At 40.1% G+C, this 15,964-nt stretch overlaps 1 protein-coding gene across 2 annotated transcripts; it reads left to right on the forward strand.

The window, feature by feature from the left end:
• Positions 1-646: 646 nt before the first annotated feature.
• On the forward strand, positions 647-15,628 carry kdm2ab (lysine (K)-specific demethylase 2Ab). 2 transcript variants are annotated; one of them, XM_026142623.1, is made up of 23 exons: positions 647-875; positions 1,294-1,335; positions 3,757-3,895; positions 4,072-4,150; positions 4,239-4,285; positions 6,152-6,330; positions 6,535-6,641; positions 6,806-6,899; positions 7,632-7,785; positions 7,902-8,017; positions 9,525-9,651; positions 9,780-10,054; positions 10,166-10,243; positions 10,348-10,605; positions 10,971-11,099; positions 11,223-11,309; positions 11,475-11,699; positions 11,893-11,922; positions 12,123-13,168; positions 13,859-14,022; positions 14,166-14,312; positions 14,484-14,699; positions 14,791-15,628. In XM_026142623.1, the coding sequence occupies exons 2-23, from the start codon at positions 1,300-1,302 to the stop codon at positions 14,970-14,972; spliced, it is 3,915 nt and encodes a 1,304-aa protein (XP_025998408.1). In that variant the 5' UTR covers positions 647-875; positions 1,294-1,299; the 3' UTR covers positions 14,973-15,628. The 2 variants fall into 2 exon arrangements, with proteins under 2 accessions (XP_025998408.1, XP_025998401.1); XM_026142616.1 differs by lacking the exon at positions 647-875 and adding an exon at positions 888-1,107.
• The last annotated feature ends 336 nt before the right edge of the window (positions 15,629-15,964 follow it).

The following is a 15,964-nucleotide window of genomic DNA, read 5'->3' on the forward strand; positions in this document are numbered from 1 at the left end:
AATTGTAGCATCAGTTTCCAGTTCTTAAATGACAGAAGTGGTCTCCTGCTACTGTAGCCCATTTGCTTGAAGGTTCAACGGGTTTAGAGATGCTCTTCTGCACACCTTGTAGCGAGTGGTCATTCGAGTTACTCTTGCGCCCCCATCAGTTCAAATCAGTTTGACATCAACAACACACTGCTGCTCATTACAAGAGCAATATCTCTCATTCTTAATGCCCCCCACTGTAGCCAGCTTTGATAATTTTAGGTCCTCCTTTAGTATTATTCCAAAATTATGGAATAATTTTCTAATTATGCCAGATATCACAAGGTGTGTGGTCCATTTCTTATTACTTTCATTGTTCATGCTGTCAGAACACAGTGTAAAGGCACAAAATCTTCAGATGTAGAGATCGGGTAACAAAAAAAAAATAGACACTACTTGGTGTCTAATAATATAAAATGCTTTTAATACAAATTTTAATACTAAAATACCAGTAGTATTTGTTTTATATAAAATATTAATTTACCGGTCACACCGGAGCAGACAAACTAAACATACTTGTATGTTAACATATGCTAATCTGCTCTAAGTGACACACCCTGTGCCCAATGAGAGCGCCTACATGCTAATTTCTCGGAGCAGTGGAGTAAATAGGGGTGGGTCCTGAGGGTTTTCCTTTTTTTTCCGTTTCGTGTGTATGTTTTTTGACTAGCTGGAAATGGCGTCTCTTGGCTTCGAACCGTTCTAACTTTATCGCACAATAATAAACATAACAATATACACAGCTATTATCCCATAACATGGGGAGAAACTTTACTGGGAGGTTTTGGACGCTCTAGTTGGGAAGCATTACTGTGACCGCTGCGACTAAAAGGAGTTAAATCGCGGAGGTAATGATAAAGAAGCTTACAACTACCGTGTACAGAGGCTAACGATAGCTAGCTAGCGATAGCGGACGACTCAAGAAAGGGCTTGCCAACTGAGCTAGTCTACGCTAGCCGATAAGGCCACTTAAAAAACGGAAGAAAATTGAGACGGTGGTTCCGGGTATTTGTGTTAAAATTAAGCTACTCTTATAGGCAGTTATCATCATAGAATGACGCGAGATGAACGTTTATGTTGGTAATTATATGTGCTGTGCTAACCGTAGCTTGCTGGCTACAGTAACACTGTTGGCTAACGTTAGCAGGGGTATCTGGCTGAGAGGGGGTGTGTTTCTGTCCGACTGGGTGTAAAAACAAACTAAAATACTCGGACAGTGGTTGGATATTTCATCTGTGTGACCAGAAACTTTTGTTTCGCTTCCAGAGAATAATGGAGGATTCTCATACACGGTACAGCAAGCGCCTGGTAAGTAACTTCACCCAACTGTTAAATCCCCGGATTCGTTGTTTTATGTTAGCAGGGCAACTTCTTCGTTTTCAATGCGGGTTTTTAATGGACAATAAGCGATTTAGTGAATGAGAACTGATATGTTTTCTTTAGAGCGGCCTGCTTTTCTTTTCTCTTTTTTTTGGCACATTGTGTTCACGGTAATGGTCCCATTTTTGTTTTGTGTGGCACCCTAATGATAACGGCAGTGAACCTGTGTAAAGGCTCTGGGTTCAGGAAAAGGTCAAGTTCAGTGTCTAAACTGACAGCATTTGTGCTGTGACCCTGTTTCACCCTCTTCCCTGTCGATGTAAAGCAATAAACTCCAAGCTTACCGTCTGCGGTTTGTACTCAAAAAATGGCACCAGCTGATTCCTGTTATTACCGGGGCAGAGGTTCAATATTAGGTATATTTATATTATTAAAAAGACTTCTTGTCATTGTTGATTATTATTTTATTGCACGAAAACCTAATAAAAGCACACATAAAGTGGTTGCTTAATACTATTTTTATTAATTATGCTTTCTTCTTTTATTGCTTTATCTGGAAGCTTTAGCTTTGGTTTCGTTGGTAATATTGACTTGCTTTAGTTTAATAGTAATAGGGACTGTGTGTTCTTTGAAAGTAAGGACTATTATATCTTAAATAATACTACATTTGTGGTGTAGAGATGGGGGTGGGGAGATCTGAGAACAGAATTCATGTGCTTCATCCATCTGTTTTGCCAAGCAGTGCACATAGGATGAATGGCAGGAGGGGAGTTAAAGGGGGGCAGTGTGTAGAAGATTAACCCCTGCTATTGTAATACTGTATTGTTTGTTTACCAGATGAACTGATTTTTGTGTCTGACTGATTGATGAATTTGGATGGGCTTACATCTATCCAGCTCTTTGCTTAAAGCTTTGATATTGCTAGTTTCAGTTTCTTTCTTTTCTTAAAAATGTTGTGGTATAGGTCTAAAGTCTTGTTAAATGCCTATAATGAAATTTAACTTGATGCCAAAAGGTAATCCAGTTATTAGTGTTATAATAGTTTAAGTATATTGTAGTAATATACAGCTGTTTTTCAGTGGTTTTCCTCTCAAGCACATTTAATTTATCCAGCTCTCAGTTATTTCTTTGTGTGTGCCTCCAATCAGATCTCGTCAGTATCAGCTGATTATTATAAATAAGATACCTTTACTATATGTGATGAAGTGTGTGGAAACTAGGCTAAAGTCTAAATTCTTTTTGTTTTATATTTTCTAAAACTTTCAAACATTTCTTTCTTCATTTTCTATGAGTATTTAACTCAAGGTGTCAAACTGTATTTCTTTTAGTTATTGTTGTGTAGTAACCATGAACACAGTTAAATACCCACTTGTACCACATTTGTAAATGATTAAGCTTATTATACAAAACTCCACCAGGTTCACAATACTCTGCTGATTGATCACAGTCGTCACAGGGTTATCGCCAAAGGCTGAAGGCTTTATCAAAACCTCTGCCAGGTCTAGGCCCATGTGGCTATGCTGACAGGGGATTCCCCCTCATAACTGAGAGTTATGCTGGATGTGGGTTTGAGACAAAATTGCACCTTGTTTATTTGCTCTTTATGCACTGGAAACTGTTTGGTAAACTGCAATTTTGGGACCTTGTTTTGAGAGATATCTGTTGACAGTGAAGTTAAGATCATGAAGCTGGAAAATACTGGAAAGTCCGGTTGTTCTTCTTGGTGGATGGCTGTTGTGCGTAGCTGTAATTCTTGATTTGTGTCGCATAATTCATGAAGCCGTACAAATTTTTACCTTAATATAATTTATATTTTTCTGAGACTCAAGCCCCCAGAGTACATCTTACTCTAATAGTTATAGCGTATGCATGTATGTCTGTTCACTAGCTTCTCTTCTATGCGTTAACCAATCTGGATGAAGGTTACTATATAAACTGCCTAGAGTACCGGGATAATCAACATCTGTATAGTGTTTGGAAATTACTTTTAAAACATTCAAATTCTTAGAAATTCTATATATTATCTGTAGTCGCTGATCTCAAAACAAATGGGGACATTAGATCTACGTTACATGTTGTATTTTAAAAATATTTCTTGCAGTGTCTGTAATTGATTATTTTGTCTTATACATTGAATATGTAGCTTTCAAATATGAACTGTAAACATGTTTTTAGTGTATATTCATTTGTTTGGTGTTTGTGAGCAGGGTTTTTTTTTTTTTTTGCCATATGAAGATAAAAGGAATAAAATGATAAATTAACAAACATGTCTATTTTTTTTTTTAATTCTGTGAAGTTAAAACTTTATTAAGTTTTATTAAGTTTAAGTTTTTGTGAAACTAAACCCCGAGCCATTTCTAAGGGTTTGGATGGCACAGACTTTAACTGAAAACCTTTATTTGTCTTCAGCGTACGCGAACACAGCGCCGCTATCAGGACGATGGAATCTCCGATGATGAAATTGAAGGAAAACGAATGTTTGACCTGGATGAAAAGCTGGAGTGTGAGAGATTCGGCAGTGACTTGATCAAACACATGGAGGGTAAAGGTGAGACTAGTGTACTGAAATTTATTTTTTATTTTTTTAAAACAGAACCTTTTGTGATTATATCTAGAGCTCTGTGAGATGAGTTGATGTGTTATTTTTTTGTAAGAGTCTATCTACAAATTTCTTGTCCCTTGGGGGTTTTTGTTTTGTTTTTGATATGTGTATCTTTTTTCTAGAATTCACATTTGAATACATCCAGAGGGAAGGACTCAGGGATCCCATTATCTTCAAGACTACTGATGGCCTTGGCATGCAGTAAGGGACTGGTTTCATTAGAAAACTCTTTTCACTGTGTGTCTTTCACCAAAGAAAAGTAATAGTAAAATTATTACCTCTCTTACAGAATGCCAGATCCTGATTTTAGCGTGAGTGATGTCAAGTTGTTTGTTGGTAAGTTCCTATTTTATCCCCATTCAGAGGAAGCAATTAACCAGTAGCCACAAACCCAGCCTCAGGGGTAACGCGCTAGTGTACTCCTAGTGCCAATCCTAGTGCCAATCCTAAGCTTGGATAATTGGGAGGGTTGCATCAAAAATTGCATTCACTAAATTTTTTTTTTTACCAGAAAATGTGGCAGCCCACCTAAGCAGCAACATTTTATCGGCAAGAAAAATATAAAGCCATGTCACTAAAACCACAGCACTACAGCAGAAAGCCTAAATATTTTCTTTTTTGTTTTTATGACACTGCCAGATGGAATCTTAAAATATAATTACACTTTATAATAATATTTTTATACTTGTAAAATGTTTTTGCACTACATTGTTCAACTTAAAAATATTGTTTTTACTAATCTTATTGTTATTGTTATAATCTTTATTATTATTATTTTTTTTAAACGCCTCTTGATTTGATTTATTTATTTATTTTTTAATTTTTGCACCCATGATCTAGAAAATAGTTCTTGTATTGTAACAGCCCCACAGAGCACTGAAGAGTTGATTTTTAACTTGTGTACTGTTCTGCTCATTGTGGCTCCAAAACGTAGTAATGTTTTTTTTGTTTATTTGTTTTTTTTGTTGGTTTGTTTTGTTTCCAAAAATTTGTGCATATTGGGGGAAAAAATGGAGTAAAGGTTTACAAAATATCCATTATAAATTGGTGAGTAGGGCTGGGCGATCAATGGCGATATACGATATATATCTCGTTTTTTTATTTTTTTTATTTTTTATTTTTAAGCCATAAAGTAAGAACAAAAAAAGAGTTCTTAGTCCAAGCTGTCCCAGATGTCACACAGGCACTTTTATTAACATTCAGCATAGATGTACGTAAAATAAATTATCAGCATTTATTAAATAATAATGCTCCATAAATAAAATAACAGTGTTGTTTTTGTGCATAACAAAAAGCTCACAATTGTGCAGTCAAAATGCAAACTAAAAAGATGCTGAGCATAATAACAAAGACAGATTTTGCAGCTGCTCTGTTCCGAAGTTCTACTGCGTGACTGACAGCCTTGAGTTTGAAATCCGCTCTGTAACCAGGCCATTTGTGGTCCTTATACACACACAATACGGTAATATCATGTTGAAGGACAGTACGTAGTACTCCACGAGGTTCCTGACTACGGTAGCCGTAATGCTCTGACAATCCATCAAGCGGTGTGGCTTCGTAGCTTACCAAAGTTGTACTAAAACATTTTTTGACAGATTGCTGAGCGCCATGTAGCACATAAAATCGGTTATCGGTCAGTAAGCACAACCAGAATTCATACATAAGGCGCACTGTCGATTTTTGAGAAAATTAAAGGATTTTAGGCCAAACGCGTTAGCGCGGTTAGCTCGTTAACACGTTGACACCGTCCAGCCCCATGCATGTGCCGATCCGTGGTAACTCGCTAACGGAGATTTGTCGCATTAATGCAGCGTTAATGTCATTTTAACAAGATTAACGCTGGCAGCACTAAAATAGTAATCTCCAAATGTTTTCTTTTTACTGACCAGCTCCTCTGTGTCCTTCTTGTAGCCTGCAGTTGAAATGATGGGGGAGGGGGAGTTGTGTTCAGTGAAGGAGAGAGGTGAGGCAGAGTAATTTTGCGTACAGACAAAAGTGGACGAAAGAGAGGCAAACTTGCGGCTGCACAAGTATAATTATAACGTAACATAGACTATATCGATATAAACGATATCTTCACATCTCATATCTCGTATAAAAATATATATCGATGTATTTAAAAACTTGATATATCGCCCAGCCCTGCTGGTGAGTGTTATGCAAAGTAAGCAATGATCTCAGTTGACATTAATGTGCTTACAGGTAGTCGACGTATTGTAGACGTTATGGATGTGAACACCCAGAAAGGAATTGAGATGTCGATGGCTCAGTGGCGACGGTACTATGAGACGCCACCATCAGAAAGAGAAAAACTCTACAATGTCATCAGTCTAGAGTTCAGTCACACCAGACTGGAAAACCTGGTGAAACGGCCTGCTTCGGTGAGAGTTTGCACAGTTTTACACATGACGTTTACAGAAACTGTACTTGTTGAAGCAACTGTTTGGGGGGAAAAAAAATGGATCCGTAACTTCACCTTTAGTTATTGACCAACTGTGATGTGTTAAGCAGAAAGTGGTGCTGATCATCAGAATAGTCTCGGGTTTGGTGCTGAAATTTTAATTGTGTACTTCTGTATTACACAGGTGGACCTTATTGACTGGGTGGACAACATGTGGCCCCGTCATATCAAGGAGAGGCAGAGGGACTCCACCAATGCCATCATAGACATGCACTATCCCAAAGTACAGAAGTGAGTAAACTAACAACATTTAACATTTGCTGTGCTGTAGAGAAACCACCATCATGACCCTCTCCTATATCAATGCAAATGTAAGCTAGCTAATCTGTATGGCAGCTTCTGTTCACATTTTAATCTTGTTTGATGGTTTTCAATCCTGCCTTCATATCTCTCAGGTACTGTCTCATGAGTGTGCAGGGCTGCTTCACAGATTTCCACATTGACTTTGGAGGCACTTCCGTCTGGTACCACATTCTGAGAGGAGGAAAGGTCAGTTTGAATGTCACACCGCACAAGAACTATAGATTTAACGAGGTGTCCATCAGAATAGTTGTTAACTTTGGTGGTTTTAACAGGCACATTTCTATGTGTATGTAGGCTGTTGTTGCACAGTTGCAACGCTAACTATGAGGCCCACATGCAGCAAAGGAGCTATGTGTGCATCTCTGCACTCACAGAGGGTTTCCAGAAGGAGAATTTGTTTCCCACTTTACAGCCTTTACCATTGAGAGAAATTTGGTGGCATTAAAGGAGAATAAGCAAGAAGGAGAAGAAAGGTGTATTTTACTGAAGATGCAAACACTGAGGTTACTGCAAATGATAAGTTGGAGCTTTTTCTGAAATGGATACAAGCGTGTAGGAATTCTGAACATAATAGTAAAGGTACATTAGCTAACTTAACAATTGTGGCTTTTGTATTTAAAAAATCCAGGTAGGCTGCTGTGTTTACAGAAACTCTAACAGCAGTGCCTATAACAGCTGGGTAAAAACTTAATCTGGGACAGTCCTTTTCTTCAGTCTTGCTTTCAGAATAAATCAAAGTATGATCTAATGTTATCACACTTCTTGTTATTATGCAGTAAATACTGACGGGGACATTTTTATGAGTGCATGCCAGTTCCTTTAATAAATTCAATTCTTGTTAGCAGACTAGAGGGAAGATCAAATTGTTTAGTTGGCATGCATTGCAGATTCTAACTAAGATTTACTTTCCCCCTACAGGTGTTCTGGCTGATTCCACCCTCACCACAGAACCTGGAGATGTATGAGAACTGGGTTTTATCAGGAAAACAGGGAGACATCTTCTTGGGGGATAAGTGCCATGACTGTCAAAGGATAGAGCTCCATCAAGGGAACACCTTCGTCATCCCATCAGGTCTGTTCTGTAATAGAATAATAGCGTTAGTACATACAGTTACAGACGAGGGTAGAGACAATGTATGTAAGCCTCTCACACATGTAAACAAGCATCCTGTGTTTAATATGGTGTAGGGTGGATCCATGCTGTGTACACACCAGAGGACACATTGGTGTTTGGGGGGAATTTCCTCCACAGCTTTAACATCCCGATGCAGCTCAACATCTACACCATTGAGGATCGCACACGGGTGAGCAGCAGTTAAACAGCTCACTGTTTAAATGTCTTTATAAATCATTTGAGATTTTAGAGTAATGTAATACATGATTCAGGGCCGTGTGGAAATTACAAGGGGCGAAAAAGACAAGTCTAAAAAAACCATTTAGTACCTTTTCGGGTATTCCCACTGTAGAAATCTGATGCCAGTACTGTCATTTTCTTGAAATTGAAACATGTATGCATCTTTTGGTTCTTGGATATGAATCCAGGGGTTGTAAAGCACTATCCACACAATTGTAGCCCACTGACAGGGTTACTGCAGGTCATTAAAAAGTCTGAAAGGAAAAACTAGACCTCAAATTGTGTGAGAGATTGTTGTATATTATAAATTTGGAGATGCTGTGACTTTAACTGGTAGATGAAATCAAAATGTGCTATGGAAAATATGAAGTTTATTTTGAGACTATGTCAAGTTTCTTTTCCTTTCTTAAATTTAGCTATAACACAGGTTAGGTATCCGGCTGGGTTAGCCCACACACACAGGTGTTCAGCTTGTATCTGGACTGCTGTGTCTGCAGTGACACCATATTTTTTTTAAATATATATTTCTAAGAAGAAGTGAAAACCACAGCTACCGTGTGACAAATGCTTCTTTTTTGTGGTGCTTGACAGTAGCTGTTAAACAAAACAAAAAACATAAATAATATAGTTGCATAGGTGCAGCTGAGAATTTTAAAAAAGACATTTAATTATTAACAATTTGGAACCATTGTAGATGCATTACAAGCATGTAACTTCCTACATGTTCCTATAGGAACACATGTAATATCAATGTCCCCATCCTGTATGTGGTATGGCTCATATTTCCGTCATTTATTTACATTGATTGCTATACATATGGTTTCTGTTATTTGTAAATGTTGATCTACCTATAATATAAGCATAAATAGTTTAATTAGTACTAAATTAGGGTTAAATATGATTTTGAGCAGTGTTTAAAATGAACCTTTACATGGTTTCTTAGAGAGAAAAGGACATTTTCAACATTTTGCTACAGGTCAAACACTTTAACCTTCACTTTATAATCAATAATAGGAGCTTTTAATTGTGATAGAAATAGAAACGAAGAAGGAAATAATTGAAAAAGCAAGGCAACACTTTAGCTCAAACAAATGAATTGACATACCCATTGTTCATGTGACTACTTGGTTGCTTTTATGTCCATTGTGGTTCTTTTGACGTTTTATTTACCTGCGTAAAAATGGTGTATATTACAAACTGGCCTCAGTCACGCAGGTTCTGGATACAAATATGCAGAAAAAAACCCAGCAGTTTTTTATTTGCCGTAAATATTTGAATCAACCGCCATATTGTGATGTTATTAGTCTTGGTACCCGAGGTAGTTTATGGGCCAAGTTTCATAAAGATTGAACCAATCCACTAGGGGGAGTTCAGGAACAGAAATGCAGACATAAATATATCATTATTATATAAGATTTAGCAGTTCTTCCTGGTCTGTTTTTATCAACATCCCCTAGGTGCCAGCAAAGTTCAGGTACCCGTTTTACTATGAGATGTGCTGGTACGTCCTGGAGAGATACCTTTACTGTCTGACAGACATCTCGCACCTCACCCCTGAGTTCAAGAAGTACTCCCTCGGTATAGGTAAGGATAAATGTACTCAGATAAAGACCGCTGCCCCCACCCCCCCTTTTTTTTTTCTTTCCTACAGAACACAAACATTTGTTTATCACTTACTTTAACTTTAAACACTACATGCTTCCTTTTTTAAGGCTTAACACCAGCTGACCTCGAAAACAATGCCTACACTGGTAATGGTGCTTCCAATGAAGATGACACTGATGATGAAGATGAGGATATCAAGATCAAGGAGGAAGATGCCGAAGAAGAAAAACCAATCCAAGTTAGCAAACCCCGGCCCGTGCTGACCCCCTTTGAGCTGGAAGGACTGTGGAACCTTTTAGGAAAACTGGAGGAGCTGCCGAGCCACAAAAAGTGCGTCCCTGAAGGAATTGCGAATGCTGCAGGCCTGCTTGAGGACATGAGGGTGAGTGTCACCAAAGTTCCTTGCGTTGATCAACTTAGAATGTAGTCACATGCTCTATTTAATATATTTAGACCAAATACTCATCTGTCATTTCCATATTTTTTTGTCTAGGCTGTTCTGACAGATTGTGCCGATGACAGCCCTAAGCTAGCCTACACTGGAGAGCCCATAGTCAGATGGCCTGAAAGGGTGAGTAGTGAACTATTTTTCTAAGCTTTATTTTTAATCATCTGCCTGATGTTTGTGGGACTCAATCATAACATGCATTTTGCCTGCTGGTCTTGTATATGTAGCCATCATGGTACCAGCCTCCCACTCCTCCTACACCTGTTCTTTACCGTCCTCGCTTGGGACCCACCCTCCACAAGCCTCTGGGTCAGAAGACCAAACGGTCTTCCATCTCCGCCTTGAGACGGAGACGGGTGAGGTGCAAGCGCTGTGCTGCCTGCTGCAGGAAGGAGTGTGGCAACTGCCAGTACTGCCATGACATGAGGAAGTTCGGTGGACCTGGGCGCATGAAGAAGAGCTGCGTCATGCGACAGTGTCTAGCAGTAAGATTTCATACCCATCATTGTATTTATATACACTGAAATAATTATGCTGTCCATCTGTAAATGCATGCAGAAGAAACACTGAAAACTGTTAAAACATACTTTTACTGAAGCGTCTTACTCTAAAGTGTGTTGACAAACTGAACTGGAAAATCATTCTAAAGTTTTGATTATACTCAGTTGCTGAAGACCTGACAGCTAAGTTAAAAAAAATAAAAAAAAAAAAAAGCAGGCAGGTGTGTGCCAAAGGTTACATCACTCAGACCCTTGCCGACTCATAGACACCGAAAGTATAATCAAGGCTTAACAAGTGTCCTGTCAGCATTATATGTAAAATTTCGGGCTTTATTTTGTCCACCATCTAGCCTGCGTTACCGAACACAGCACGATGTGCCATATGTGGAGAGGGGGAGTCAGATGAAGCAAATCCAATCACTCACACCCTCATGGAGTGCTCTGTGTGTTCAGAAATCGCCCATCGACAATGCATTAAGGTGCGTCTGCTTCTGATCTAGCGTATAAATTAAGGACATTACACAGTTATTGCATTGATGCTTTTTGCATTTGTGATCAGGTTTTGTAGTTTCCAATTCAAACATTTACCTGTTGTGTTTTAGGAACCTGGTGAGGGGAAGATCAATAAGGACTTACCGAGTTGTTGGGAGTGTCCCAAATGTTACCAAGGAAAAGATTCAGCATCAGAGGTGCTTAAATATATTTCTTACATTTACTTTGATTCCTTCTTGCTTTAGTTGGTTCATTCTTTCAGACGTGTTTTTTTTTCTTTTCCCTTTATTGTTTATCAGCCACTTCCTGTTGCCTTATAGTTGATGTTGATACACTAATTAATAATGACACTCCCATATCAGTCTTCCAGCGATGAGGAAAGTGAAGAGTCAGAAGGCTCAACCTCCTTGCCACAGTCCAAACTTTCATACAGGGAAGGAATTGGTGTTGGTGAAGAGGCGGGTCCAGCAAAACGTAGCAGACCCCAAGGCCGGCCAACAGCACCACCGCCTTCTCAGAAACTGCTACTACAGCATCAACAGAGCCGCAAACGAGCAACTGAGCTTCAGCTCAGATATAAAAAGAGAGTAAGTTGGGGATACTTAAGTTTGTTTCACATTGATTTGTATTTTTTTTTTTTAGTTGCTACTGATTTTCCAACTGAAACACCTGTTTGGGGAAACTGTCTCTGACTTTAAATAATAAGCTAACACTTTATCTATTCATAGATTAGTTTTTTCTGTAGCTGACTCTTCCCTACATCTTTTCTTTTTATTGCAGCTGAAACTGGATCGGGTCAAAATGTTAACAGTAAGTGGTGCACTTATTTCTGCAGTTATTCTGTATTGCATTTGAAACTGTTGCATTTGTGAAGTTTTTTTTTATCAACTTTTCAATGTTTTATATCTGCAGCAGATGACACAATTATGCAAAACCATTTTTTGTAGAACTAGATTTGATGTCTGAAACATGTCATGTCTTATTGATATTTGCCTTTTCCCTCTAAACAGAAATCGTCATCTCTAGCTCATTCCCCGAGGCTGCTGGGCTCCAGGGTGCTGCCTCGTCTGCGCTCTCCAGCGAGCAGACTACCTCAGGGCAGAGGTCAAGGTTCCACCTGGGCGAATGGGTCTTCTTACCACAGCAATCCAGTAGAGACCGAGTCCTTTGAGCAGCAGCAGCAGTCTTCCCATGGTTTAGTGCTTGCACCCAAAGGAGAGCCCCGCAGGGGGAGAGGGCGAGGTGTGAGGCTGCGGGGAGGAGGGGCAGGAAAAGGCATCAGAGGTGGTCAGAGTCACGCAGAGTTGGAAGAGGACAGTGAGGACAGCAGCAGCAGCAGCACCAACAGCAGCAGCAGTGACGACGACGAAGAAGAAGAGAGTGGGCAGAACAGCGGGAGGGGAGGTGATAAAGAGAACCAGCCACAGTTGAGACGGGAAGGACAGGCAGCCAAAGAAAGAGAAGAGGACGGGTTTGAGATGGCCAACCAAAATGGAGCAGATGAGGATGAAGAGGAGGAGATGGAGCAGGAAAGTCGAACAGGGGACAGAGATGCAACATATCTTAATAAAGTCACACTCCAAAGGCCAACCAGAGCCAAACAGGACCCGTCAGCTATTGTCCCCAAATTAGAGGCTGTCGCCCCTCACACTGCTACTTCCACAGTACACAGCCAGCCCAGAGCCCTCCTCAGACCCCCAATTAGAAATCGCAGCCCCTGTCCTGATCAGCACTCAAATAGGCACACACCACCGCAGACTCGCAGTGGACACACTGGCACTCGCACTTCCCACTCAGAGAGACTTGAGGCCTCAAAAAGAATGAGACTGACCAGGCCAGCCAAACTGAACAATGGAGCTTCCTCGTCTTCATCTTCTGAGCTTCCCCATCTCCGCGTCCCTCTGTCTGCCCTGCAGGAAGGAGGGGGCGAAGCAGAAAGGGGGAGTGTCGGGAATAACCCAAGTTGTGAGAGAGAGGTGTGGGTGTCTGTCTTCCGCTACTTAAATCGTGCAGATCTCTGCGTCTGCATGGCAGTCTGCAAGAACTGGTACAAATGGTAAGACCTCTTCCCTGACACTTTACTAACAAATCTCCTTAAAGTGTTTTTTGTTTCACTACACTCATAAAAAGCAAAGTAAAACATACGCGTTCAGGCCCATTCTACCTAATTTAAATTACAAATCACTGACGTTACTTGTGCTGGCTACAAATGATGGCTTGTTCTCTGGTTAATGTGGCCTCTATAGCTGGTCTCTGCATTAAGTTAAAGAAAAGCTTCACACTTTTTAAGAGAGCTTTACAAACCCTACTGGACTTTTGTTTTTTGTAGTTCAGCAAAGTGATGACTGTTACCTGGCTGATCACCTCAGGATCTCAGCATTTTTATCTGATATTTATGATAACTCTGAATCTGGACCTTTTTTAAAGTTGTTAAATTATGCCAGACTACAGGTGTGAATCACACGATCGAGGTATGTTTAACTGGGCTGTCTTGTGGGTCATTTCAATTTCATGTTGTAGAGGCAGGATAATTTTGCTTCTACTTTTTAAATGTTAAAAAGATTTTAGTAAGATTCAGTTGGATTTCAGTCTTTAAAATCAATTCAGACCACTTTGATTTGTATTTGTTAAAAGGCCCAGTGAGCCCTTTTGAAAGCCTAAAAGATGGTTTATTTAGACTGTATCGCTGACCCATATATCTACAAAGGCACAGATATGTTCTTTATGCATATGTTTTCATCTGTAGGTGTTTAGACAAGCGGCTTTGGGCGCGGATTGACCTAAGCATCAAGCGCACGGTTAGTCCTCAGGCCTTGACAGGCATCATAAAGAGACAGCCGGTCACACTCAACCTCTCCTGGACCAACATCTCTAAAAAACAGCTCAGCTGGCTCATTGACCGCCTGCCTGGTACACACTCAAGTTTTCTTCCAGGATTATTGAATTCTGAAAGGGACAATATAGATGTATTAAAAATATTAACACATAAAAGGGGGACTCAATTTTTAGATTGTATGACATTAAACACTATTTAAATCTTACCCATTTTACAGGGCTGAAGGATCTGATGCTGGCAGGTTGTTCCTGGTCCTCTGTTTCAGCTCTGTGCTCCTCTGGTTGCCCTCTACTCCGTTCACTTGATCTGCGATATGCAGATGCCGTCAAAGATGCTCAGATCAGGGATCTAGTCACTCCTCCAGGTAAGGAAAGGGGAGCCTCAGAGGGTACAAAGGGATCATACGATGTGCATTATCAAGTAATAGATTTAGTATAGTTTTCTTTCTTTTTCGTGTCTTTTCCTTTTCCTTTCTCCCTTTCCTTTACCAAATTTACAGAATGTCTCTGCTTGTTTTCTTTCATCTCTGGTCCAGGCTGTGACAATCGTAGTCAGTTGCGGTCCATGCAGTGTTTGCGGCTAGCAGGTTTGGACATTAGCGACTCCACTCTGCGTCTGGTGATCCGCCACATGCCCCATTTAACAAAACTGGATCTGTCCCACTGCAACAGTCTCACCGACCACTCCATCAATCTGCTGACTGCAGTGGGCTCGTCCACGCGAAACACACTCACAGAACTCAATCTGGGAGGTAGGAAACTGTTGGGAAGTATATGGACTGGACAGCATTTCTGGGAAGTTTCATTCAACTGGAGATAAATGTTTTCACGTTTCTTTTCCAGGCTGCAGTAAACTGACAGATACGTGTTTGAAGTATCTCCGCCGCCTCTCTTGCATCATGCTGCTTGACCTACGAGGCTGTAAAGGTGTCTCCCGCAAGGCCTGTGAGGCGTTCATCTCTGAGCTGTCGGTCAACACACTCTACTGCCTATCGGACGAAAAACTGATCCAGCGGATATCCTAAGCGGCTCGCCTTCTGTCATTGCAGACGTGATTTGAGATGCAAAAGCGGAGGGAGTGGATCCTGATGTGAATCTGTGCAACAGAGAGAGGCAGGGAAGCTCATGCACCTGTGCCACGCAAAGGAAGGGTGGGGTCTAAACTGGGAGGGCTCGCTGACTGGTGCTGTTGGGAGGGGTCAAATGGCATGTCACAGCTGGAACGATGCTTCTTTTCATTACATTTTATTTTGCCATGTACTTAAAAAGGAAAAAAGGACTCAGGAGCTTTTTTGCTGTTCTTTTGGGACTTCGTGGTGAGTGGAGAAAACATCTTTTTTTTTTTTTTTTTTTTTTTTAATTTTCCTAAGTGGGAGAATGCAGGCAATTACAAGCTGTATTAGACTATACATCCTGTGGATATCAAAGTCATCAACTCTTCTTTGGACAGAGCCAGTCATGACTGTCATCACAAGCTTTCTGCCTTGAGAAAGATAAGCAGAGACTTTGAGTTTCATCCGCAGAACAAACATGCATTGTTTTGTTGAACTTAACTGATTTCAGCTACTTTTGGGTGCTTCAAGCATATTAATATCTTTTTCTGTTCAATTGTTTGATGACTTGCGCTTCATGCACAACAGCTATGCTTTGATACTTAAAAAAAAAAAAAAAAAAAAAAAAAGGAAAGTAAAGGTGAAAGGACTTCGATGTCAGACTTGGGAAACGTGAGCTACGGGAATGACCTATGTTTACCAGATGTTTATTCAGCTTTGTAAGTCACTGGTTGCGACACAAGTCCAGTTGTATGGTGTATATGGATGCTAAGTGTGTAAGAAAGTTAAAAGTGTGAGTAGGCAATCAACATGGCAACAAGACCTCACCCCAACAAAAGGGCAGGTTGCATTAAGTGTAGGGGACGAGCCAAGGATAAGGTGTCAGATAAATGGTGCATTTTCAAACAACGTTAGACTTCAGGTGCTATAATTTCCAAACTCCTTTTGCTTTGTTTTTGTACAGA

This window comes from Astatotilapia calliptera, chromosome 2 (genome assembly GCF_900246225.1).
Source record: "Astatotilapia calliptera chromosome 2, fAstCal1.2, whole genome shotgun sequence".
In the NCBI taxonomy this organism is placed as follows: Eukaryota; Metazoa; Chordata; class Actinopteri; order Cichliformes; family Cichlidae; genus Astatotilapia; species Astatotilapia calliptera.

Excerpts from the sequence above, each read along its gene's own strand:
- kdm2ab (XM_026142616.1), top strand. Across the intron at positions 10,244-10,347 it reads TAGTCAGATGGCCTGAAAGG|CCATCATGGTACCAGCCTCC; the intron begins GTGAGTAGTGAA and ends TTGTATATGTAG. Across the intron at positions 14,313-14,483 it reads GGATCTAGTCACTCCTCCAG|GCTGTGACAATCGTAGTCAG; the intron begins GTAAGGAAAGGG and ends TCTCTGGTCCAG.